Source organism: Rattus norvegicus, chromosome 5 (genome assembly GCF_021556685.1).
Source record: "Rattus norvegicus strain SHRSP/BbbUtx chromosome 5, alternate assembly SHRSP_T2T, whole genome shotgun sequence".
NCBI classification, from domain to species: Eukaryota; Metazoa; Chordata; class Mammalia; order Rodentia; family Muridae; genus Rattus; species Rattus norvegicus.
Window position 1 is genome coordinate 119,173,142 of NC_141538.1, and position 27,571 is coordinate 119,200,712.

The window sequence follows — 27,571 nt, forward strand, 5'->3', positions numbered from 1 at the left end:
TTTTTATTATGGCAGCTTGCTATTTTTGTAACATGGTGATTTGGTTGAACACAATAAAGTACAGTAGTAACTGATCTCCCCCTCTTCCTGGATGAGTGAGGAGATGATTAAATGTTGATGTCAGCATCCATGAGCATATTCAGATGAGCTTCTGCTTCTGTTGAAAAGGATGCTGTGTTTGATTGTGGTCCGAAGCTTTGAAGCACTACTTGGCATCTCCTTCCTTGGAGGTCTCACTGTTTAAACATAACAGATTTGATAGCTTGTTGGTAAGGTGAGGTCCAGCTTGTCTCCACTAGGTCATCTTCATGTGAATCCGGTGGTTATACGGTTTTGTTCTAGGGATATTTCATTTTTTTAATAACGGTTTTAGCTGACATTCATGGAGAGAATGAATCCTTAGAAGTGTGCCACTAGTGAAAGGAAATCCTGTCTAGAGTATGTTTCTTTACAAAGCTGTGTCACACCATCCTTTGGGCCCTCTGCTGGAAAAGTAGAATCAAGTCTCAAATAATGCCTTTTAAATTGTATCCTCTAGTATTATAGATGTAGGACAGTACTGTATCATACCTCTGTGGATGTAAAATAGCTTGTACCTGCTTTATGATACGTAGTAGTGACCGTGCTTTATCAGAGCTGTTTTTAATGATGTTGCTCAGAATGTTTTCTTTCCAGATGATGATTGAGAAGCTAATTTTAAAAAAAATGGTGCCAGGTACCACAAGAGTAACAGAACTGTGCTGTTTTCTCGGGTTTTGTTTTTTTACTTTTTTTTTTTTTTTAATGGAGTGTGCTGGATGTCTCTACAGTTTTGTTCAGATGACTGCAGAACCTGGAAAAGCTGTTGCTGCTGTTGATGCATAACACACTGCTATTATTGGTCTTTTTATATAAATATAAATATATATATACAGATATATAATTTGAATTTTTTGAAACTTTACCTGTGCTGTCAACTTTCGAAAAAAGTATCCCCGTTTACTGTGTTGAGTTGGCACTGTACAGAAATTAACAGCCATATTAGTCTAGAAATGTTGAACTTAAGTTTTTTCCATTTGTACAGGGGTAACACACTGTATTAAATATGTAAGGTCTTATATACGTGGGTTTGATTACAAAAACTAATAAAGTATTCTCTAAATAAAAATAAATAAATAAATAAAGAAATGGCAGCATAGCATAAGACTTAAGCATCTCTCTTTCATTGGATGCAGTTAATGGAGTAGACTTCATGGCAGGCCTGTGCAGGTTTTGCTTTGTATCTTGATGTAGCATATTAGGAATGACATCACAGGATTTTATCTCTCGCCATGGTGACTCATTTCTGCCTTTGAAGAAGAAGGCAGAGGTGTAGTAAGAGGAAAGCCTAGGTGTGAAGGGTAAGAGAGGAATCCAGGCTCAGTGCAGACTCAGTTCAGGTCCTTTTGCAGAGCTTCTCTGCAGGCCGTGGCTCTGTGTCACCCTGACTTGGGACACATCCCAGTGCACTTATCGGGGTGAGGTGAAATAACCCGGAGGGCATCTTTGACAATTAGCATGATGACCTGCAAACAATACTGGTTTTTAGTGATCAAAAGCTTGGAAAACTTCTGGTCTCTTGTTTTATTCTTCCTAGATTTTCTAGTCAGGTGGTGTTGTCATAGTTGACATTGCAAGATGATTAATATTAATGTAGGAGCTTCAGGGCTGACTCAGCATTTCACAGCATGCACAGACCAGACGACCTGGGGTTAGTTACAAGGATCCACAACTGTCTGTAACAGGAGCGCCAGGGGCTCCAACACTCTCTTCTGGCCTCTGTGGCACATAACCATACCTGTAGGTGAAATACTGATACATATAAAATAGTTTTTAAATGCAAATATGTATACCTGATTTTATATCAATTATACCCCAGTAGAATTTCTCTCTAGGCTTGGTGGTACGGCTTATGGTCCCAGCACTCAGGATGCTGCGTGAGTTTAAAGCCTGCCAGAGATGTACAGTGCGTTCAAGGGCAGGGTGGCCAACTTAGTGAGATTTAGTTAAAAATAAAAACGTAAACAAAACTTTTTTAACATTCATTCATCTATTGCCTGTAATGCGTATGAGCACACGTGTGTACGTGTGCTACAGCACACATGTGGAAGTCAGAAGACAGTTTGTAGGAGCTGGTTTTCTCCTTCCATCATGTGAGTTCCAAGGATCAAACTTAGGTCATCAGACTTGATGGCAAGTGACTTTAATACTCAGGCGTCTCGTCAGCCCAATGAAGCCACTTTTTTTGGGAAAAAAAAAAAAGGCTCAGGCTAGCCTCAAACTCACAATATAGTTGAGGCTGGACTTGAACTCCTAATGCTCCTGCATCTGCATCAGTAGTTGGCTTAAAGAGAGTAGCTACCACACCTGTCAGAAACATCATTAAAAAGCTGGGCACATGGCTCAGGGAAGGGGCTGGGAGTCCATTCTCCACGGCAGTTGTAGACACTACTCTCTCTCTTTGTTCTGGCTGCTTTCCTGCTTTCTTCTGTAAGTCCATTTTCTGCTCAGGAGGGTCCTGTGTTCTTCTGCAAGCTATTCCGCCATGCCTCTAATGTGATATCTCGTCTCAATTATTCATCCCATTGGCACAACAGAGGACCTCAAAAGCAGCTTAAGGGAGAGGGCTTATCTGCTTACAGCTCTGAAGACAGTGCCTGTGGCCGGAAGTGTGGGGGCAGGAATGAGGGACCGCTGCATCCAGACTCAGGAAGCCAGAGCAGTGCTGTGCTCGGCTCTCTCCTTGCTCAGCCTGGGACAGTAGCCATGGGGTAGGGCTGCCCACATTAGAGTGGGTCTCCCTCCTTCAGTTAGCCTAATCCGTATAATCCAGATTTACCATCCAAGATTCATCTCTTTAGTGGTTGTATCTTGTATCTTGTCAAACTGACAAGCAGTATTGAACATCACAGTGTCCTAATGTTAATGTTAAAATTAGGAAAGCCACATTTTCTTACAGAAACACCACCAAACAATTGTTTGACACTGATTAGCATAGACTGTCTTCTTCCTGGGTTTTTTTTTTCCAGCCAGTCCCTTCTGTTATCCCGCCTTATTACCATTTATAACCTGTTTAAACGGGATCTGAAGGAGAGTTAATTCCTGATTTTCCCCCATGAACTCACCATAAGACAATAAGTAACCAAAGCCCTAGTCTGGCAAGGCCTCGTCCACTTCCCATATGCCATCCTACTGAAAGGATGTGACAGTGGCACCTCCAGGAGCCCTTCTCACACAGGAGGCCACTCCTACCACCCCTAGCTCAGTAAGCAATGCTGTGACTGAGTCTGCTCTTCTTAGGAATGTGAAGTGATGCCACAGGGTCCAGGCCACACTGTTTGTCTCATCATACCGCCTGAGCACGAGGAAACCGGGCTGAAGTCGCTCTGAACTGAACCGGCCCCTTAGTGCCCGTATTTGGTAGAGATTGCCTTTGTCTTTGTAATGTTGGAGTTCAGTGACAGTGCCTTCAATTGTTTGTGTATTTGCTGAGGCCTTTGAGGTGGCTTAGGAATTACACCTTCAGTCCGTGAGGTTGGTCACCTGGTGTTCTAACCAGCAGAAGTGGTCTTGTGTGCCATCTATTGGACCATAGGAAAATAATCAGCTCAGCTTTCGGAGAGACACTGCTCTCCCTCTGTTCCATGGGTTTACTCACTAACACAGTGAAAGCATTTAGTGGCTGAAGGGACAGTGAGGGTCCTACACAGAGAGAAATGGCTCTGCAGTATCTCCTCAGCCCATCCATTGCTGTCTTGCAGTGAACATGCCTGTGTTTACTGCAACAGATGAAGGGGCTGCGCTCAAAGACAGGCTTCACCTTCCTGGGCCATGCAGGGCTGTATCAGAACAAGGGGCGGAAGTCACATGTCAGGAGCTCTTCCTCTCTTGCCTCTACCTGGCCATGTGGGAGCCAATCTCCCCTTGGCTTGGCTCTTTGCCAAGATGTGACCTGGAGGGAGTGACTAACTGAATCCAAAGCTACCCTGCCCCTGAGTTCCTTCTTTGTAGAAATTCAGTAATCATATCAATTATTTAACTCCTTGTGGCACATCCTCTAACAACCTGTTCACAGCTTACTTAGGAGACGGCATGGTAAAAGGACTAGAATAGAAATATTGTCTTGGTTAGGAACTGGAGAAATGAGTTATTGGGCAAACCATTTGCCATATAAGAGTGAAGGTTGGAGGTCAGCTCCTTAGCACCCACAAAAGTATCAAGTAGGCATGGCCTGTGATCCCAGCCCTTGAGAAGAGGAAGCTCTCCATCCCCATAGTAAGCTGGCTACTGAGGCTAGCCAAATTGGTGAGTTCTGGGTTCAAGTGGGAGACTCTGCATCAATATATAAGGTAGAGAAAGGACAATAGAAGATACTGAATGTCACCTCTGTTGTCTGTCTTCTGTATGTGCACACACGAGCGTACATGTGTGAGCGTACATACATACATACATACATACATACATACATAAACACACACATACAGGTGCATTCATGAGCCCACACACGAGCATACATACACATGTGTGGGTGAGTAAACACAGACGTGCATGTGAGAGCAAACACAGATGTGCATGTGAGAACACACATCTATATGGGAAGAAAAAAGCTTGGGTTCAAATGTTGACCTGTTAGCCTTGCTTTCTTCATCTGTGTATGGTAATGATAGAAGTATGTATTTCAGAGAGTTGGTATAAGCAGGAAACGAGTAAATATCCCTAATGATATTAACAAAAACAAGATGCCAAGCAAAAGCAGATACTCAGCTATAGACAAAAGATAAACACTGGAGGAATAGTAGTGTGTCTTAAAAAAAAAACTGGATATTTAATAGATTCTTGTTTCACACTATCTAAAATATCAGTTCAAAATACATCAAATACCTTGAGTTGCTTTGAATGAGAATGGCCCCCATGGGATCATATATCTGAATACTCAGCCCCTAGTTGGTAGAACTGTTCAGGAAGGATTAGGAGGTGTGGCCTTGTTGGAGGAGGTGTGGCCTTGTTGGAGGAGGTGTGTCACTGGAGGTAGGCTTTTTTCAAAAGCTTAAGCCATTCTCAGTTAGTTTCCTCTGTCTGCCTCCTGCTTGTGGATTAGATGAAAGCTCCCAACTACTACTCCAGCACCCTGCCTGCCTGCCTGCCTGCCTGCCTGCCTGCCTGCCTGCCACACTCCTAGACATGGTGGCTATAGACTGACCCTCTAAAACTGTCAGCCCAATAAACTCGTTCTTTTATGAGTTACCTTGGTCATGGTGTCTTGTCACAGCAATAGAAAAGTAACTAGGATATAAGCTGGTATCGAGGAATGAGCTATTACTGCATGGTAGGCCTGACCATGATGGGTTTGGAAGACTTTGGGACTTTGGACTATAGCCCATGCTCCCCAGTATAATGATCATGGACTTAAATGCTCTAGAACTGTGAGCTCCAGGAAGTTCTTTCTTTTATGGGTTGCCTTGTCATGGTGTCTTATCATATTAATAGAAAAGTAACTATGACAATCTGGATTCAAGACTTTAAACTAATAGGAAAAAGAGGAGAAACAATTGAAGAGTAGGCATAGGCACTGACTTTCTGAGTAAGACTCCAGTCACTTAAGAAATAAAAAAAGTGTCACCAAATAGTGGTGGCACACACCTTTAATCCCAGCACTCAGAAGACAGATTCAGGAAGATCCCTGTGAGTTCGAGGCCAGGCTGGTCTGTAGAACGAGTTCCAGGACAGCCAGGGTGACACAAAAAAAAAAAGAAAAAAGAAAGAAAGAAAGAAAGAAAGAAAGAAAGAAAGAAAGAAAGAAAAGGAGAGACAGACAGACAGAGACAGAGAGAGACAGAGACAGAGAGAGAACTGAAAACTTAGCATCCAATTAGAAAGGACATAGTTAACCAGAATGGTAGAGAGAGTGAGAAAAAAATCTTTGCTTGCTACTTATACAGCAGAAGGTTAATACTCAGAATATTTGAAAAACTAAAAAATTACACACTGAAACAAGAAATCCAGCAAATAAGCTTGAGGAAAATCGATGGAACTGGGTGGCATCATGTATGAAAGTAAGTCAGACTCGGTCAGGTGTCACGTTTTGTCATGTCTAGGTGAGAGGGGGTCATGGGACTGGAAGGGGGAAGACCAGGAAGAGGGTGGGGGCAGAAGGTAATCACGGGTGAGTGTGAGCAGAGTACATTATGTGTGACAATATCACAAGTATTTATGCAGCTAGTATTCACTAATAAAGCTGATGGTGGATCCACGAGGACTGGCGTTACAAGCGCCATGAAAATATTTGCTTAAAAATAAGTTGGCCGTGATCTCCAGGTAACAGAACAAGAGAATGGGGCTCAGAGGGGTCCTGAGCTGCCCACATTTGTGTGACTTGTCAACAGAACTGTGGCTTTGCTGAATGTCCCCAATATCTTATGTTCTCTGGAGGCGGGCCTGTCTGTGCTGGTGCCATCAGATTCAAATGAGAAGCCTTCAAGGGCTCCTTTGAAGCTGTTGGAAACCCCTGTCCCTTATTTCCTCTGGGCCACTCTAAAGATGATGTGACCGGAGCAACCAAGAGTGAGGAGCCAGCCAGCTTTGTAAAGATGCCGACCTTAATCCCATGCTCGGAAGACAGAGGCAGCAAATCTCGGAGTTTGCATAGCATCTCCAGGACAGCCAGGGCTACACAGTGAGATGGTCTCAAAGAGCCAAAGACAAGCGAACAGGCAAATCAAAAAGAGTGCAGAAGTCAAGTATAACAGCAAACAGCCCACAGGTACTAACTGGGTTGATAACTGTGCTAGCTACTTCCCTTCAACCTGAATAAGTAAATAAATGGGGGTACACACACATACACACACACACATACACATACACCACACACACACACACCACATACATACACATCATACACACGTATACCACACATACCACATACCCACAAACACACCACACCGTACACACACCATACACACAACACACACATGCACATAACACACTCACCGCACACACACACACACACACATACACACACATACCACACACCCACAAACACACCACACCATACACACACCATACACACAGACTATACACACAACACACACATGCACATAACACATTCACCACACACACACACACACATACACATACACCACACACATATACCACACATACCACACACACACACACACACGCTCCCCTAACTCCACAGCAAAGTTTACAGCTGTGTAAATATATGCCACAAACACCAGTCCACCCCCTGTTCTTTGTGGGGTAGGGTCTTTATGTGAGAAGCAGCTCATATTCCTCATATTCTTATGGTGCACTCTGGGAATGAGTTGGAATTTTGTCGAGATTTCTCACTGGGTGGATCAGCAGGCTGAGGCCTCTGCTGTGAGCCACCCGTCTCAGGATGGCTGTTGTTACAGGTTAATGGGGTTGATCTGAGGAGCTCCAGCCATGAAGAAGCCATCACAGCCCTGAGGCAGACGCCCCAGAAGGTGAGGCTGGTGATATACAGAGATGAAGCACAGTACAGAGATGAGGAGAACTTGGAGGTGTTCCTTGTGGATCTGCAGAAGAAGACTGGCCGAGGACTAGGCCTGAGCATTGTTGGGAAACGGTAAGGATGGGTGTTCAAGCCCAGATCAGCCTTTTCTCTTCTGCATGTGGGGACTAATGCTTCTAAACACTGAAAGAGAAGGCCTACTGTGAACTAGTGATGAGTTTCTAAGACGTGTCATGTTGAGAAACAACTGGACCCACTAGGCAAGACCCGGTAGCCACACTGGATTCCAGCTGGGCTGCTGACTCTGAGCTCGGCTCCGCAGTAAGGATTAGAGTGGCTTCCTAGGCAGTATTTGTGGGCTTCTCTTACACACGGATACAGAGCAACTGCAGACACAGGACCCAGCTGCTTTCTTTTTACCTGGGGACATCCCAAGCAGAGAATGGTGGTTCTGTTTTGAGTTGCTTGTTGAGTAGGATCTCACCATGTAGCCCAGGCTGGTTTTAAACTCACGGCAGTGCTGTCTCGGCACCACACTCAGCGTTCCTCCTTACTCTCAGTTGTAGGTAGATGAAGTGGCCCTCATTCACCATCTGTATTGCAGGCTTAGTTGGAAAAGAACTATATTCCTCAGCATGAAACTTTCCGTTGTACAGGATCAGATGCATCTCTTAAAGCTTCCAAGCCTTCTGACAAATAATTCCATAATGTCTTAAAGGTTTGCCTGCAGGTATTTATTACATATTTCTTTGCAGTAACCGTGGAGTACAAGAACTGTATAGCTCATTCACAGGTCTTCAGTGTCAGAACAGAGTTCAAGAATGGAGTTAAATGAGGAAATCTCTGAGTGCTTGTAAGAAAACTCAAAAGAAAGAGAGGGGGGGGGGGACAAAAACGAGAGTATTGTGACCTCAGTTCCTTCAAAACACAGGCTTTTCTTGGAATGTGTTTTTGTGTTTCGCCCAGGGAGAGTGGATAGGAGGGAATTTACTCCAGGTGCTGTTAGTCATGTGCCTCTATGGAAAACCATCTTTTGTCACCTGTGGTTTGTCCTTTTGATTAAACACCTTACTCAGGTGACTTAACTCTAGAGTACAAATTGTCTGATGCTCTGAATAAAGCTGGCTGTCACTTGAGACTTTAGTCTGCCTCACTTTTAGGCCCTGCTCCCCGACTTGTGTGCCTCCAACTACAGTGGTAAACATTTAATAAGTGAAATCATGGAGCGTCCACAGAATAGTAGACACCCCTAAAAATGAGGTGCTTCAGGCGCTAAAGAAGATCAGGAGCTGTAGAGAGATAGCCCAGTTCCCGACCACATGCGTAGTGTATATGTGGCCTGTCTTCAGCCTTCAGCATACCTTCCATAAAATATCAATTGACATGGTACATCTCAAAATAACAATAATAACAATAACAATACAAAAGTAAGATAGCTCACAACTGTAATTCACATCTCTAGAAGCCAAATCATCACAACTTTAATGATAGCCTGGATTACATAGTAAGTTCTAGGATAGCCTGGGCTACAGAGTTACACCCAATAGCCAAAGAAAGAGAGAGATCTGGAGTTACAGATGGTTGTAAGCGACCCAGTGTAGGTGCTGAGAACATAACTCTGGCCCTCCACAAGAATAGTAGATACTCTTCAGTGCTAAGCCATCTCTCTAGCTCCAAGATATACACTTTTTAAGCTGTCCAATTTTGAAACTAACTCATTCAATAAATAAAAGAAGACTTCAAATAAGAGGCTGAGGGGTGTAGCTCAGTTGAGAAACTCCTTCCTAGCAAGCATGACGCTCTTAGAATCCCAGCGCTCCACAAAACAGCCTTAGAGGTACAGGCCTATGATCCCAGCACTGAGGAGGTGGAGGCAGGAGGATTGGAAATTCCAGGCCAGCTTGCCTTAAGGAGACTGTGGGTGGTGGGGTGTCATCAAGGAAGTACAAGAGGAAGGGGAAAGTAATGACAGAGCCATTAGGGGCTTTTGAGACGGCTCGATGTGTTAAGGCAGAGGCTATCAAATTGATGACTTCTTAGATCCCTGGGACCCACAGGCTGAAAGAAAAATACCAAATCCCATATGCTGTCCTTGATGTCTATGAATATTCGGGCAAGCACATATCCGTATAAACATGAATACATTAACATAAACACATGAATAATTAATAATTTCATTTTTAAGAAAAGGAAATCATTATCAATGGGCTCTTCTCTAGGAAAAATAACTTGCTCACTTTGTGTGAGGTGCTGGGATCACCCCAGAGCCACACTCACACTAGAAAGCAGTCAGCCAAGGACCTATATATTCCAGACCACAAATTCTACCTTTTTAAAAAGTAAGAAGTGGGGGATGGACAGATGGTTCAGTGGTTAAAAGCACTGACCCAGAGGTCCTGAGTTCAATTCCCAGCAACCTCATGGTGGCTCACAACCATCTGTAATGGGATCCGATGCTCGCTTCTCATGTGTCTGAGGACAGCTACAGTGTACCCACATATATAAAATAAATAAGTCTTAAAAAAAAAAAAAGGTAGAAAGTAGTGCACACCTTTAATCCCAGCATTTGGGAGGCAGAGTCGGGCTGATCTGTGAGGCTAGCCTGATCTACAAAGTGAGTTCCAAGACAGTCAGGACTACACAGAGAAAACCCTGTCCTGAAAAAAGCAATAATTATAAAAATAAAAAGTAAATTACGATTTTGCTTCACTAAGATCATATATACTCACATACGCCAGTGCTTGTGTCAGGTTTATCCAGCAATAAAAAGATACACAATACACAGCACAAATGGGCTTCATCTAAGCATCAAGTTATTAGAAAGTTAGCGGATGGCATTGGACTTGATGGATTGGTTTTAGAACTTCTGGGTCTTAGATCTTAGATCTTTAGTCTTTATAAAGAATGTCCGATTTTAATTAATACCTAACTGGCCGTGCCAATCCCACAATGCTTGGTGATGTTTGCAGGAGTGGAAGCGGAGTGTTCATCTCTGACATTGTGAAAGGCGGAGCCGCAGACCTCGATGGGAGGCTAATTCGAGGAGACCAGATCTTGTCTGTGAATGGAGAGGACGTGAGACAAGCCTCACAGGAGACAGTGGCCACCATCCTGAAGGTGAGTCCCTAAGCAGCTTCCAACCAAGCTACGGTGATCAGTGCTCCCAGAGCTGTCCCAGTCCATCTGACCTTGGTTGTAAGTCGTGATTGTTCCAAATGCCCAAGAACTGATGTAAAGGAAAGCTATCGTGATGACCAAGCAGAGAGGGGAGCCTGCCTGTAGACCTGAGGCAGTTTCTCATGCTACTGAGCATTCCAACTGTCACACTTGTTGGCAATCCAGATCACTGGACAGAATGTGCTCTCCTGGAGGAGGGAATCCATCTCCTCCCCTCTATATCAACCCCAACTTACTGCCAGAAGGAAACGCTAAAGCACCTCTATACTGGTTTCTTCATAAATAAAACCAGTCACAAAGCTCTGCTCCACAGGACGCTCCCACCCTGGGCTCCGCGAGCCTGTGGGAGCCTACAGCTCAGACTGCTTAGTTTGGGGTCTCGGCCTCCTGGAACTCCTTCCTCTTTGGTTGCAACCAGTGGATCTTGAAACAACTGTGGAAATTTGTGCAGACGGGGCTTGTTTACTAACCGCGTGCCTGGTTCAGCTCTGTACTCTGCAAAGGGCCTGGATTGTGAACTGTCTCCTGTTGAGTTTCCCTCTCTGCTGTTTCCCACCTCCTGACTGGTGTGTTCTTTTGTGACGATCCCTTTCGTCAGAAGGGAGAGGAAGGGGAGAAAGGCAGGCACACTGAGATCAAACCACTTGAACTCAGCATTTGAAGCTACTGAGTTTCTGTTTTGTTTGGGTTTTGGGTGGCTGGGTCTCCTTTTGCCTGTTTTACCTGGGTGTCCTCTGGTTAGCCTCTGCTGCAGAGATGGCTGAAGGCCTATACTGCTGTTTTAGATCGTAAATGCTGCCACCTTTCACTTCTCATTTTCTTGCCTTCCCAAGTGCGTCCAGGGCCTTGTCCAGCTGGAGATTGGGAGACTCCGAGCCGGTTCCTGGGCCTCCTCGAGGAAGACCTCACAGAACAGCCAGGTTGTCGACGTCTTCCCAGCAGACTCACTCTCTCGTGTGTCCGCTGGGGGAAAGTCTCTCATTTCATATACGATTATTTAGAAATGATGTCTGAAGTTCTGCATGTTCACAACACCAGCTTCAGTGTGCTTTCGTTGTGTTTGAAATAAAAGAATCAAAGGTGGGGTGGAAATTCATTAAGGAATTTTTCTCTCCTTTAGTGCCTGTGTTTTCTTAGAGCCATTTTTTCTCTCTGTGTTCAATATTGCCTGTGCACACATGTACACAGCTGTGTTTATTTTTTCAAAGGGGAAAGAAAGAGGTAACATCTGGTGGCAATTTGACCCTCATTAGCACAACATTGTTGTATTCATCCAATTTAACATTGCTATAAAGTTAACTTGGGAACAGCCACTCACACATGCTGAGGGCAGTTAATGGTGCACTCCCAGGAGATCGAAGTCTGGGGGTTTCTCTCATGGCAGGGAGGTATTAGTGGGTGACATTTTGTGAGTTAGCGAATATATTTATTTGCAAGACTGATGTCAGTACCACCTTTTTAATGAAGTATTTTCACGGTAATTTGCGTGCGTGTGTTATAGTGGCTGACACATGGTGACTGCTCTTAGTCCCACTTGGCACATGATTCAGCTAAAGACATTTACAGGCAACCCCCTAGCCCTTCTTTTGAGGTAAAAGTGTGCCTCTCAGTTCTCTCCTCGCAGCTACAGCCTCCCCACAGCCTAAGGTGCGCTAGATTTGTGGTTGGCATAGCCGCTTCTGCAAAGCTTTAGCTGTGGAGCTCATTAGTGTGAGAAAATGGGCAGCGAAAGGTATCATGGAGGGCCAGCGAGCGGTGCTTAAATGCACTTGCTATCAACCCCGATGAGCTGAATTTAATCCCTGAGCTCCTTGGTAGAAGGAGAGAACTGACCCAGAAGTTGTTCTCTGACCTCCATACTCACTGTTGTCTGCGTGTCATAGAATGTTGTCACGTACTGTAGCATGTGCTTCTACACACACTCATGCGTGCACACACAGACATAATAGAAGAATTTTAAATCTATGTTGCTGATCAGACAGGATCACAGACTAGGTGCTTTGACTTAAGGAATCTTCTAAATGGCAGATGGAGAGATGGTTCAAGGTTTAAGAGCACTTGCTGCTCTTCCAAAAGGACCCAAGTTCGATTCCCAGAATGTACATAGTGGCTCACAATTGTCTTTTACTCCAGTTCTGGGGAGTCTGACACCTATACTCACACAGATATGAGCATTTACATGGAAGTAAATTTCAAAAATAAGAATATTCAAAGCAATCAAACCTAATCCTCACTGTTAAATACAGAGTCCCCACTCCACCTGGCTTCTGTAATTAGTAACAGATGAGTCAGGTTTTAGTGGAGACTTAATTGACAGTAGGAGTTTGCAGGCAACAGTCTCAGACAAACCTGTCTGATGGAACTCATCTGTCTTGAATGGTCCATTGAAACCTCTCACACAGGAGGTAAAACTGTTCTCCCCCCGGATGAACAGCAGAGGCTGGGTAGACTGGATTTCTTACTTAATTGCGAGTTTGTACAGTTCGGTGTTTAGTAGTAGTTAGGTATAACTGCCTGTTCATAAACGTCGATGCCACATATACACAGAGCACGGTGACACATACCTTCCATCCTAACACCTGGGGCGGTAGAGGGAGGAGGGTCACAAGTTCAAGGTCATGCTCAATTAGATAGCGAATAAGATATGGTCAGCTTAGGTCACATGGGACCCTGTGCCACACCAATGAAAACTGAGTCTTTCCTAAAGCATACAGGTGTCTATAACCTATATGCAAATGAGCTTTAGAAGCTGAATTAATTGATGAGTGGAGAGTATGTGATTAAGAGCATGTGAGGCTAGAGCGTCGTCTTAGGGTTTAAACCACTCGTTATTCTTGCAGAGGACCCAGGTTCAATTCTCAACACCCACATCATGGTCCATGATGGACCTGGAGCTCCAGTTCAGGGATCCAGTGCTTTGGGCTGGTCCCTATGGCACACATACATAAAGCAAAACACTTACATGCATAAAATATAAATTATAGACATTTCACTTTTCACTTTATTTTTTGTTTTTCTGAGGAGATTCCCAAATGTGTGTCCAGGGTCAGTGTCCTCTGGCTCCACCTCCTTCGTGCTACGATTACATATGTGTGTGTGTCATGAAAATGTAGCAGATTTTCAATTATGGAATCTAGGTACATCTATAATTTGTATAACTTTTCCACTTGAAATCTTTCTTATTTCAGGAATATTTAAGTGTTTTTTAAAGAATTACTTATTTATTTAATGTACATAAATACACTGTAGCTGTCTTCAGACACACCAGAAGAGGGCATCGGATCCCATTACAGATGGTCGTGAGCCACCATGTGGTTGCTGGAATTGAACTCAGGACCTCTGTAAGAGCAGTCAGTGCTCTAACCACTGAACCATCTCTCCAGCCCTATGTAAATGTTTTAAAGGTTCTACCATACTCATTGGTGGTCATTAAGCTGTGATGGATGAAGTACCTGTCTGACATGCATGAAGCCCTGAATTTGTTCTTGATCCTTAGCAGAGAGAGAAAGAGAGAGAGAGAGAGAGAGAGAGAGAGAGAAGCTTCAGTCAAGCATGATGGCACACACTGTAACCTCTGTGCATGCTCAGGAAGACCTAAATTCAAGGCCAACCTGTAATACATAACAAGGCCCTGATGCAGAAACAGAACACATTATAATTTACCAAATGGTAGCTTAAATTTTCATGGTAATTGGGTACAAGCTTGATAGTTGGGTAGAAAACTTAGAGATGATATGCTCGCCATTAGAAATGGCCTTTGCAAATGTCTGGGGTTGTGGACAGTCACTAGCTATACGTGATTTTATATTATAAATCTCAAATATCTAGTTAAGTGAAGGAAACAGTTAAATGCAGGTATAACAGGTTGGCTTGAACCATTCTGCCTATAGGATAGTGTTCAGAATATAAAAGTAAGACACCCCTCAAGTCTGCGCTTTCTGCCTGATAGTTACTGCTTCCTCTAGAAGTCTGCACTCTGTCCCCTCTCTGCTGATTTAGCTCCACACACTTGGCTAAGCAGTTCATGGGCTGTAGCTTGGGTCATGTTAGTTTTCCCCTTAAAGGACAGGGCCAGTCACTGAAGGCTTTAACACCAGCAAACTAGGAAAATGTTTGGTTTCATGTGCAGCAAAACCAGCTCAAATGACTGTCTTTCTACTATGACTGAAGTGCAAACATCCACAGTGGGAACCCAAGAGCAAGTGTTTACATGGGCCTGGGGTGGAGAGGGGTGAGCATAGTGACTAGTTTTGTCTCTTGACTTTTTCAGAATGGTCTGTAGATATCTGCTGACCTCAGCTCCTGCAGACTCAGATGTAGGGTGTGGTTCTAGGGCCACGGGAGCACCTACACACAAGTGACCACATTGTCTCCCTTTCAGGGAGATCAGCACAGTGCACACAGCAGCTGTCGGCCTTCCTTTGCCCCAGTCATCACCAGCCTACAAAACCTGGTTGGCACAAAAAGATCTTCAGATCCTCCCCAGAAATGTAAGTTTGAAGTCAGCCTAAGCTACTTAGTGTGGCCTGTTTCAAGAGGAAGCGGGAGGGAGGCACACAGATCCCAGGAGCAACAGAAAAGCAAAAACTTAAGAGTGTGTCAGAAAGTGCTTGTTTACAGAGAGAACATGAGTATGTTACAGTTGGCTGAAGGGCGTGAGAAGCGAGAGTGGAGGGAGACAGGCTTTTTTTAAGGCCCTCGTGGGTGAGGGTTATCTTTGAGTAGGGCAGAAAAGTGCACAATGAAGCATAAGTGTATTGTTCCCAGCTTTGAGTAACCATGTTTCAGGCCATTGGTGCTGCAGCACATCAGCTTTGGGCAGACCGGAAGGTTGTGGCCCCCTCTGCCCACGCTGGGATATTGCCCCTGAAGACTCAGTTGGGTCCTGATGCTAAGGAAGGGTGTACCCTGCTTGCTTTAGTCTCCGTTCTTGAAAAACGTAGACAATCGCCGCTGTCCTTATGGGAGCGTCACATCTTAGGTCTGATCATAAGCGTTAATGGACGGTCTTGCTTCTTTATCCACAGGCACAGAGGAGGAACCACGGACTGTTGAGATAATCAGAGTAAGTCAGTCGTCGTTTTGATTCTACTTTGTTCATTTTCTCTCTGAATGTAGTGTATCAGATTATATGTTATTGAAGTTACTAAAGTAACAGAAATAGACTTTTAAAAAGTAGATTGAAGCATGTAAGTGACCATTGTGAATTTTTTAGTATCTCCTTTTCATAGTAGTGCGTGTGTGTGTGTGTGTGTGTGTGTGTGTGTGTTTAATGTCACACAGCAGAATAGTGGACATTCTCTCATCGCACATCTTTGTACCTTGTTGTGTGAACTTGGAGCCATGTCAGCATTCTTGACAGCAGAGAACCATTGTTCCTGGTTATATAATATTCACCCCCTTGACTGGATGTACCTAGAACTTTCTTTAATCATCTTCCTTTTATTAAATAATTAGCATATTTCTTTTCTTTTTCTTTTTTTAAAAGATTTGGTTTTATTCTGTGTGTATGAGAGTTTTGCCACATGTGTGTCTGTGCACTGTGCATGTGCCTGGCATGCACGGAAGCCAGAAGTGTGGGCCTTGGGCCCGTCCTCTGGAACTGGAGCTGTAGATGGTTAGGAGCTGCCACATGGGGGCTGAGAGTGGAACCCACATCCGCTTCATAAATTGCAAATGCTTGAACTGCTCAACATTTCTCTAGGCCCCCATGTTTAATTTTCCACCTTATATAGCACGCATTGCTATGTGTCTATTTTTGCCTATCTCATGATAACAACCACCACCATAACTCCAGTCCCAGAGGACCCCAGGCATGGGGTACTGTACGTCTTCCTGCATGTTGACAGGCATGAGATTTTGTCCTAGACCTCATGATTATTAAGTTGTGTGTATCTACTCTGAAGAATAATGTTGCGTACGCGTTGAGAGGGAAATTTCTACCTGCTTTTGTGGTGATTTAAAGCAAAGCTTAATAATCAAAAACTTTGGTATCCTGGTTGAGGGCTCTTCTGCACTTAGTAGATTAGTGATAAGCCCACACATTTGTGCTCAGAATTCGGGGTCTCTTTCCACTCTGCATTTCCTCCCTCCATATTAGCAGCCAGTGAGCCTCTTTTTGGTTCCTCTGACTGGAAGGGCTGGGTTTGCAACAAAAAATCAACAGTTCAGCTACCTTTTCAGCTCCTAGTCTGACTGGGATTCTCCCTCAGAGCAGAAATGTACCTAAAACACACACCAATGAGTGTGCGCGCGCACACACACACACACACACACACACACACACGTACTTGAGCACTCGCACACATCGCTCACATACACCCACACAAGTGCGTGAGCTTGTACAAGCACACACAGGGGTGGTGAGCCTGCGCTGTGTGCCCTTGCTGTAACTTCTGCAAAGTTTCACTTTTCACCAGTTTTGGATTCTTTTGGTTATGAAGCTATGGGCCATAGTCTTTGCATTGTGACGAGACCTTCCTTCCCATTATCACCCACAGGAGCAATAGATGGACTCCCCAGCCTGCCCAAACTGCAACTTGTCATTCGTGCTTTCAGCCATTTTAAAACTATTAAGCCTCCTAGGATGGGGGACGGGGCGGGACGAGAGCCAGATCTCTGTACAAGGTCATTCTTTACAAAGATTTTCGATACTATTTTACTTCCGTCTCCAAACTGTTGTCACAACAGTGGGCACCCTCTAAGATCCTTTGTTTAGAGCAGGCATGCAGCTCTTTTGAAGCCAAGTGTGTTTGTTCACACCCAGAACATGATATGTGTGGCAGTTTAATCATAAACACCATATGAGAACACACTTGCCAAGTCCGCGTCAAATCGGCCGCTCCACTGAGCAGTAGCGAAGGCTTTTGTTTTTTAATTTACTGCTGCTATTGGCTTTTATCGAGCCTCTTCTGTAGGCCAGGACAACACCGTGTTATCTTATGTACACTCAGATTATCACCCTGTACTGTGCAGTCTACTTCCCCATCTTGTGCGTAAGGATGAGGCTCACTGAGATGAGCTTCTCTGAGGCCCCCAGGACTACCGGACAGTGAAAGCTGACACAGGCCTTTTTGATGCCCTACGCTCAGCTCCCATGCTATCATGGAGAGTTTTTGTTCAGTGCAGTGTAAGGACAGACTGTCTGCGCCTATTACTAAACACGCCGGCCCTCTGTTTTCTCTCTTTGTAGGAGCTCAGTGATGCTCTTGGAGTCAGTATCGCTGGAGGAAAAGGAAGTCCTTTAGGAGATATACCGATATTTATTGCCATGATTCAGGCCAATGGAGTGGCCGCACGTACCCAGAAGCTGAAGGTAAAATATCATTTGACTAACAGAAGGCTTGACAGTATGTGTCATTCAGGGGGAGGTTGTAGCCATAGAGACCTTGTTTAAAGTTGGAATTACAAAAGCCATCAGATGCCCTTGCTGCGGACAGAATACATTAGCAAGACAGTAGACCTGAAATTCATTAAGTCCCTGGACGCATAAAAATATTGTCCTTATCAAAGCTTGGAGAGAAAGAAGGAATCCCAGCTCCTAACATCCCTCTCAAGACATTTTAGTACCTCTTTTACCCTAATTGGTTTTTAACTTAGATTTGATCTTGGAATATTCCCCCAATTGAATAACGATTTTTTTTCTTTTGTCCCTTAATTTTAACTGAGGTATAAAAATTAAATAGAAAGACCTGGCTTCCTCTTTGGAGCATCACTGAACAGTTAATTTGTGCACCCCACTCTTACTAGCTACCAAAACACAAAAGTGACCTGCGGCATCTCTTAGCAATCAAATCTAACCCCTTTGTCTCTCCGATGGGACCGCATTTCGAGAAGCCATTGAAAATTCCCCACACGCCACAGCAGCCAGCTCTCAGCAACGAGACAGATGGGAAATATAACCTACAAAGAGTTTTAGGTATTCTCCTCAAATTTAATTTTTCTTAATGATAGCGATTTTCTTCCACTTTTGTCCTTCCAGGTTGGAGATCGGATTGTGAGCATTAATGGACAACCTCTGGACGGACTGTCTCACACAGATGCCGTTAATCTACTAAAGAACGCCTTCGGGCGCATTATCCTGCAGGTATGTCGAGCAATGGAGAACCAGCTGGCAGAGGCAGATAAATGACAGCAGAAAAGACGGAGCAGAGCGCCACTGGCAGTCGCCTCGCCACCCAGCAGGGTGCTTGCCGATGTGAATTATTAAGGTTGAAAGCGAGAAATTATTATTTTTATTCAGAAATTCTTTAATGCCACCCATACAGGCATGAGCAGGATTATCTGAACGCATAACAGGGGGAGAAAAATTACTCTCGGCTTCATGTGATAAATCAACAAGGCTTTCAGCTTCCGCCGCTCTTTTGTAAATTGAAGTTTGCTATGACTAGGAAATGATTTCCTTTCTTATATCCAAAGACTGTTCCTGGGTAGCCAAGCACTGTTTCCTGTCCCTTTAAAGGCAGAGAGAAATACAATGCTCTTTCTGCTGTGCCACGAATGGTTGCCAGCACCCTGCAACTCTTACTGCATGGCAGTCATCAATTAAGGCAGACAATTATTGATCAGCTGTGGCCCTGGGAGTATTATCCAGAGCAGCAGAGAAATCCAGGAGGAAGTAAAGGCAAAACGTGCTGTTCATTTCCCCTCCCCTTGTTGCAGCCCTTCCTTGTCTCTAAGACACCATGCGGAGAGTGGAGAGGCAGCACACTGGCAGTGGCTTTCTTTAACAAGTGCCCCTAAAATGAAGGACTGTAATCACGAGAGAGGTAGTATAAAATGATTTACAGGTAAAAAGAGTAAGTCCCACAGCCAGCACTCAGATAATTCTGGCCTTAGAATAGGAAGGTTGAGTGGAAAACCCATGCCGTTTGAAAGAAGTGGTTTGTGGGGTTTAGCTCTGAGAACTCAGTGGTCAAAGTGACAAAGCATTTAGCCAGGTGCACACGGCAGGAGCCACAGAACCCTGTCTGTGGTCTCCACAGAGTGGATGCAGTAGGCCACATAGTTTTTGGGTGCTCAAGTGTCTGCTGAATACCAACAAAGCAGTGCACGGCGAGCCTCAGCTTCGCCTCTCCTCTGTGTGTGTTGGACATTCTGGTCATTACTCCATTCCTGCTACAGATTTCCTTTTGGTTTCCCGTCTTCCAAGTTCTACCGACCCCTAGAGTCACTTGTTGCAAGCGCACCTCTTCAGTCTCAGCTGCTAGTCACCAAAGGCGTGAGAGAGCAGGGCCTCAGTGGGAACCTGAGTAAGAAGAAAGGGCTTTCTCTTAAAGTCCGGTATTAGTGATTTTCCTGCACACTGGCTAAATTCATTCAGCTCCACCTTTTACACAAGGAAGCATGACACAAGCTGAAGCTAAGGCATAGCTCAGTGGTAGAGCCCTGCATGGCCCGCTCAGCACCCCTACATCCCAGCCCCCCAAAGATTACATTTTTAAATTACCTTGGAAGGCATGACACCTCTCAACATGGGGGCTAGATAGGAGGGTCCAGAGTTGGAAACCACCCTTGGCCTCATAGTGAGTTCAAAGCTACCTTTGCTTACAGAGTAGGTTCAAAGCCAGTCCTGGGGCACTTGAGGTACAGTATTTAAAGAAAAAGTCAAGAAGACTTAGTTTTAGAAGCTGAATTTGGTGACGTATCTATACCTCAGAACGTTGAGGCCAGAGGATCAGTCAGTAGTTCAAGGTCAGTCTTGAACTTTCTACAGAAAGTTAGAGCTAAGTCTAGGCTGAAACCTTTTCACACAAAAACAAAGTTCACAAAGGAAACACTTTATTCTTGCTAAATTGCTTCTGTCAGTGTACTTTTTAAAAATAGTCCTTATAAAGGGCCTAGGGAAATGGCTCAGCAGTCAAGACCATTGGCTGCTCTTCCAGAGGACATGGCTTCAATTCCCGGCCCCCACATGGTGCTTCATAGCCTCTGTTAACTCCAGTACCCTCTTCTAGAGAAAGAGTGGGACATGTGGCTCACTAGAAGAGTGCTTGCCTTGGGTTCCGTCATAGTGCCACCCGTAAGTGAGGGGAAAGCACGGGGACCACAGTTAAGGCAAGAAATCTAGAGTCCGAGGTTAGAAGTTGTAAACAGAAACACTTGAGAGAGAGGAATGGAAGGAGGGAAGGGAGAGAGAGAGGGAAAGTGGAGGAAAATTAAAGAAATTTAAAGACCTAAACAGTGCACATATTAAATAATAAAAGAATAATACCTACCTAGACTTTACACTTTCAGGAGAAAAGTACTTGCTAACTATAAAGAGCAAGGCATTTGAATGCCTCTGGCTTTTTTCTTTAAATCAGTTTTCTGAGAGAATTACTTTACAGTGTACTCTAACAAGTGAGCAAATACCACAGAAGATGCTGTCACACCACATAGTGTTAAAGTCCCCGGCAGTGGGCACGGAACTCAGTCTGTCCAAGTGGAGCAGGAGGAAGGGCACCTTGAGAAAAACAGCTCTGAACTAAGGAGAAAACAGGGAGGGTTGCACAGTGGGCAGAGCCCTTGCCATGCAAGCCTGACAACACAAGTTCAAGCCCAGGAGAGAACCGATGCTTGAAAGTTGTCCTCTGACGCACACACACTCATGTAAATAATAACAAAGTTAAACTGAAGGGGGAAATGAGGTCTTGAGCATCCCATGTATCTAACAGTCCTAGAAGTCTGAGGTGAATTGCAAAAGATAAAGCTGATCTAATAAAAATATAAAATATAAAATATATACCAACTGCATACTCTGGGAAATAAAGTTACTCCATAATCAAGGAAACATTGACATATGGGAAGTAGCAGGCTTAGTAAGAATAGCATTTAGGTAAAAATTAAGTCATGGCCTTTGGGAGGTTTTTTTGGTTTTTTTTGTTTTGTTTTTCTGTTTTTGTTTTTGTCTTCTGTTGTTGTTGTTGTTGTTGCTGCTGCTGCTGCTGCTGCTGCTGCTGCTTGGGGACAAGGTCCAGCTGTGTAGCCCAGGCTACCCTCAACATCTAATATAAAACAAAGAAATCTAGGACTGGGGATCCCACAGAACCATGGGTGACAGCTTGCCTCATGTGTTGAGAATCAGATAAGAAATGGTGGCGGCTAGGGACGAACTTGTTTTCAGTCTGGCCACTCTGGAAAGGCAGAAGTGAAGGATGTCTTCAGATGGCCCTCACCCCCCACCCCCATGAAGGAGACTGGAGCTCACAGCCACGGTCGCTCTGGTTGATCATTGTGTGAGCACTGCCCATACAGAGTCTTATCAGGACGAGGAAATCACCCCTGCCAGGGGCAGTTCTGAGTGCAGGATGTTTGTCTCTCAGACTTAAGATCCTAGAATCCCAGGAGAGAAAGACACAGGGAGAAATCACAAGAGCAAGATGGAGTTTGTCAGGACTATTTCAGGTTACAGCGATGACTGGAGACTTGTAGGTGCCACCATGGAGCAGGGGGTTGTCAACGGTGTGTCGATTATGTCTCCTGCAAATCTTGAAAAATAACCTCTGTTGTTCTTATCTGGTGCCTTCAGCCTTGAACGGGGAGGTTGCCAGAGGAACATCCTTCAATGATTAACATGTCTACTGTACAGAGTTGAACAGGAATCTGACCCAAAGTTGAAGGTAGCAAAGGAGACAGTGGAATGAAGACGTAATGACCAGCTTGCCACGGTCCCACCCCACATCACAGTACAGGCCTTTGCTAAGCCCCTGCTTCCAGCAAGACCAGCCTTCCCTTCCCTTCCCTTACACTTTAAACAGTTAGAGCCAAAGATCTCGGTGTAGGAAGTCAGAGACGTGGGTGGTCATGACACCTCAGTGGAAGACCCAGATGAGTTACAGGTTTTGTTGTCCACACAAGGCCGTGACTAGGTCATTTAAAAGCTCATCAGCGAGGTGTAAGCAGCAGCTTCTTTAGGAGGCTGAGACAGGGAACTTATCACCAACCCACCTGGGCTGTAGAGTGAGCTCAAGGCCAACCTAGGCTACACAGTCTGTCCACCTTGTTTCAAAACCTAATTAATTAATTCAGTTAAATCAACAAATAGGGTAAAAATATGTTATTTAGGAATCTGGAAGCAAATACTGAAAGAAATTGCCAAAGAGTTGAGATATTGTCAGAGAGAAGGAGGAATGGAGGAGCAGAGACTTTAAAGTGCTGTTGGGGGGTTCTTACCTCGCCATTTATTTGGTGGTGTCATGTGTGGTGTCAGAGGACAGCTTAGAGCGGTCACTTTCTCCTTCCCCCAGTCAGTCCCAGGGATTAAACTCAGGTGCTCATGGTGGCAACCTTTATCCACTGAGCCACCTAACCAGCCCCAATTTTGACTCCTTTTGGGGGGGGGGGTTCTCTCTGTGTAGCCCTGGCTGTATTGTAACTCACTCTGTAGACCAGGCTGGCCTCTGGCTCAGAGACTCTCCTGCTCTGTCTCTTCAGTGCTGAGACTAAAGGCCTGTGCCACCATGTACAGCCCAAATTTGGCTTTCTTTCTTTTTTTTTTCAAAGATTTATTTATTTCATGTATGTGAGTACACTGTGGCTGCCCTCAGACACACCAGATCTCATTACAGATGGGCATCAGATCTCATTACAGATGGTTGTGAGCCACCATGTGGTTGCTGGGAATTGAACTCAGGACCTCTGGAAGAGCAATCAGTGCTCTTAACCACTGAGCCATCTCTCCAGTCCTCAATTTTGGCTTTCAAAATTAAGAAACATATGGGGTTTTTTTTTTAATTGATTGGGTTTTAGTTTTGTGGGTTTTGGTTGGTTTGTTTTGGGTTTGGGGTTTGGTTTTTGGTTTTTTGTTGTTGCGGTTGTTGTTTTTGGAGAAAGCTAAAAAAGCATTTTACTCTGTAGTTCGGGCTATTCATCAATTCACCAGATATTCCAGACTAGTCTTGAACCCACAACAATCCTCCTGCCTCAGTTTCCCAAGTGTTTGGAATATAGGCATGAGCCACCGTGTCAGTTGGCTCCACTTAAACTTGGGCACTCAGTCAGGTCACTATTTTCCAGAGCTTCCCAGAGATTCTGGCTTACTTGGTGTAGGATGTGCCCTAGACCTCAGATGGTGGTAAAGCGCTACAGGTGAGGCTATGCAGGGGCTGAGGCATAGGTGACATTGGGGTTCATGAAGAGGAAGCCACATGAAAGGACAGGAACTGTGGAACAGGCTGGCCGAGTGCACAGTGAGCCAGTGCCCCTCGAGGTCTAGCAGGTTCCCTCTGCAGCACACAGCACAGCTCTCCTTACACAGCTGCTGAAGACTAAGTGGTCACAATGGACAGCGCTCAAAGGTCTCATGTTTCCTTATATTAATTTTATATTTTATATTTCTTTATAATATCTGGGGTCTGAGAATGACGAAATTTCTTTTGGTATCACAGAAACTGTCTTAGGGGGACAACCTGGAGTGCCTGCTTAGCAAACACGAGCCAGGAGACCCTGGTTTTAATCCTTGATACTAGGAAAGTAAAAATTAAATAATCCTCAGAGAAATCCTCCGAGTATCCCGGGTGACTTTGGGGGTGTGAACCACTAGAGGGCGCTGTCTAGCAGCCAGTTTCCCCCCTCACATGTTACAAGCTAGACCCTTGGACTTATTTGTAAAAATCAGTGTCAGGACAGTCATTGTCAGTGGGCTCTAGATACTTCAAATCATACCAAAGCCAGCCCTAGGCGCCTGTTGCTCTTTGGCATGCCCACCGCCTCAGGGTTGTCTTGACTGCTCAGTTCGCATGAGCATCATCTCTGCACATCTGCACCTCTGGATCTAGAGTGCAGGTTAGGTACAGATGCAGGCTGGGTGTGAACGCTGAGTTTTACACTTCCTACCAAGAGATTTGGGCCCTGACAAATTGAACAGCTAAAAGTGTTCCCTAGCAGAGTTGGATGCTCAGGAAAACTCCACTCCGGGAGCACGGTGCTTTATAACAGCCCCAAACCTGTGGTCCATGAAGTAAAAACATGTACGAATGAATCAACTAGAAAGTTTATTGAACATAGACTGACCCACTGCTGAACAGAATGCTGGAGTTGAGTTTATCTTTGTTTTGTAAGTCATTTAGTGTCCCCGTAGCTATAGCACAAACCAGTGTGTCTGATGAAATAACACTTTCTCAAGGAGAATGGCTCGAGAGGTGAACTCCAATAAAGGAGCCGAAGGAACTGCAAGTTGAGAGAGAGATTCCACTGTCTGGGGAACCACAGTGAAAGAACAAGGCGTTTGGAGGGGGAAACACAGAGTGAGACGTGAGCGCAGTGGGAGGGGGAAATACACATTGGCCAGAAAGCTCTGTGGGAGGGGGAAACACAGAGTGAGGTGTGAGTGCGGTGGGAGGGGGGAACACACCCTGGCAGAGAGCAGTGGGAGGGGGGAACATGGTTATTGGCTCGTTTTCCAACTCTGTGGATGTCGCTGACTGTTGCTTAGGCCTGGGAAACAGAGCGGCTTCTTTTGTAGCCTTCCTGTCCTGCAGCTGGCTGTCCTTGGGTAGCTGAATCCTCCCCTCCTCTTCCGTCAGGTTGGTAGCCTCCCAGATCGCGGGTGGGCGGGCCTCTGTACCCGAGTCCTCCTGTAAGTGGGTTTCCTCTGCTTCCATAGCTGCCGGTGTTCTCCTCGCCGCTGTGGCTGTCTGAGTCTCCTCTCCGAAGAACAGGTCTTCCTACCTCTTCCTTCTTATTGGTAGTTTGGGGTAGGCAGATTTCATATGTCTTGGTCTCTTCAGCCTTGAAGAAGTTGGAATTCTTCCTTCAGGCCTCTGGGCTACTCTATGACTCGGGCCTGTAATTACTACGTGTTTAATAATAACTGCACCTGGGGGGATACAAAATACTTCTATTAGACTGTGGTGAAAAATCTTAAATGTTGCAATCACTAGGTAAGGCAGCTCAACTAGATTCATACCTGTCCCCCAGCAGTCCTGTGCCTGGCCACCTGCCTTGACTACTTGTGCATCTCCAGAACCAGTGTGCCTAACAAGAAGCACGAGTGTAAAGCACACCCATTTCTGACCAGTTTGATGCTCTGAAGGGCTGGGACTGAGCAGGATGACATCAGCCATATTTCCCAACTGTCCTTTTCCTCTGGGGAAAGGCAGGAAAGGTTCCAGTCCACAGAAGGCAGAAGGCCAGACCACAGATCCCAGGGTGGGATTGTCACCAAACCTAGGAGTCACAGCACGCACTCGTGCACAGTAAGCCAATCCAAAGAACCAAATTAAAAGCATAAAGCAGGAAAGGGAGATTTTTTTCAGTGTGTCCCTCTTTGGAAAGAGACCCAGCGACCACACACACACACACACACACACACACACACACACACACTATCCATCTTAAGGTCTTGAAGTAAGACTGAAGCTTAAAAAAAGGGCCAAGGACATGTGCATCTCAGCAGTCCTGGTTCAAGGCCTTTTCCACCACCACTGACCTTCATCATCTAGACTTCCACCTCATCCTTCAAGGTGTTAGAACTGTGTGGTGTCTCTCCTTAAGACAGGCTCTCCCTCTAGCTGCCACCTTTTCCCTCTCCCAGCATAAGCGTCCCAGGAAATATCCAGATTGTTGGTGTTCCTTGTTTCAACAGTGTGACAGATGAAGAGACACGGTGTCTCTTAGACTACCTTCAGTTCTACCACACCAGTTACATAGGCTCTCCCCTATCCCGGCCAGGGAACCCAGAGGCTAGAACTCCTGAAGTTGCAGAGACCACGGAATTCCCCCACACCCCGAACTCATTAAGGGCCTCTAGCCCTGTCACTTTCCACTTTGACTGTCACTGGGTCCTGCTGCTCCTCACAGGACACTGCACACCTCCCTAAGGGCAGGACCACTTCTTTCCCTTGTTTTCCCGAGTCCCATCCCTGTTCTCAGAACCCAGCGAGGCTGAAAACAACAAGTCCAAGATTTACCTGATAGTCTTATTTTCTGTCCTCTTGTTGGCCTCCCCTTCTTCCCCCAAAAGACCCTGGCTTACTTACCTCAGACCATAGTCCCAGTCCCTGGTGTTCAGAGGCAAGGCTGAGCAGGACACCTAGGTCCCACCTCAGTGTTGAACTTGTACACCACTGACCTAATCCTTAGAGAGTAGCTCCTCCCATTCCCAAGCCAAGCCCCAGGGAAGGTTTAGCCACTAACTATCAAGTTTCTTGGTCAGTCGCTCTTCCTTCAAGTGGCAGATTTGCTGTCCTGGGTCTCCCAACAGGAGACCTGTTGTCCTTCATATTTAACACTTAAACTGAGGGTTTCACTCTTACAAGACTGGAAGGAAGGCTCTGGGTGATTCCCTAGGATTTACTGGTGCCTGAGAAGCCCTTTTAATTTTAGAGCTGGTTGCGGGGAGGAAACTGCAGGACTTTTTTATATTTTCTAGCTAGATGGTAAAGCTTTATGACGAGTATAACCGGACTGTAACTGGGGAGACAGCTATGTCTGGAAATTAAATTCTGGAGCTCCTTTTCCCTCATGCCCCGCAATTGCTTCCTGACATCTGATTAAGGAGTACTAGATTCAAACCAGACACAGTGGTGGCCTCTGCCTGTAATCCCAGCACTCTAGAAGCTGTGGCAGGATGACTGGGAGTTTCAGGCTAGCCTGGGCTACAAAGTGATCTGCACAGTCTCCAGGGGAGAGGGAGGGCTGGATGTAGTAGTGTATGCCTATAGTACCAGCACCTGGAAGGCAAAGACAGGTTGATCTCTGAATTCTAGGCTAGCCAGGGCTAGGAAGGAAACAAGGGAGACACAGGCAATGTTTAGTGACATTTCTGGGACCGTCCAATAGGGCATGATGTAGTCCCATGAGCATATCCTGTGGTAAGCAGCTTGCGTGTCTTTTTCGTGAGGTCCCCGTGTGCCATTCTGTCCCATAAGCATTTGCTTCTGACAGAAGCTCTGGCTCGTAGGA

The 27,571-nt window shown here is 45.2% G+C and overlaps 1 protein-coding gene and 1 long non-coding RNA gene across 5 annotated transcripts in view; one reads left to right on the forward strand and one right to left on the reverse strand.

Moving 5' to 3' along the window:
• Patj (PATJ, crumbs cell polarity complex component) overlaps positions 1–27,571 on the forward strand; it is a 304,077-nt gene that overhangs the window by 263,639 nt on the left and 12,867 nt on the right. For all 4 annotated transcript variants that reach the window (XM_087660182.1, NM_080398.1, XM_087660184.1 and 1 more), the window contains 7 exon segments: positions 7,431–7,624; positions 10,480–10,627; positions 11,521–11,607; positions 15,069–15,177; positions 15,715–15,752; positions 17,880–18,002; positions 18,669–18,773. In XM_087660182.1, the coding sequence (XP_087516308.1) occupies positions 7,431–7,624; positions 10,480–10,627; positions 11,521–11,607; positions 15,069–15,177; positions 15,715–15,752; positions 17,880–18,002; positions 18,669–18,773 (804 nt within the window).
• Positions 24,638–26,735, reverse strand: LOC148005929 (uncharacterized). Its single transcript, XR_015620987.1, has 2 exons — positions 26,647–26,735; positions 24,638–25,484 (listed from the first exon to the last, which is right to left on the reverse strand). It is a non-coding gene; the product is annotated as an uncharacterized LOC148005929 (long non-coding RNA).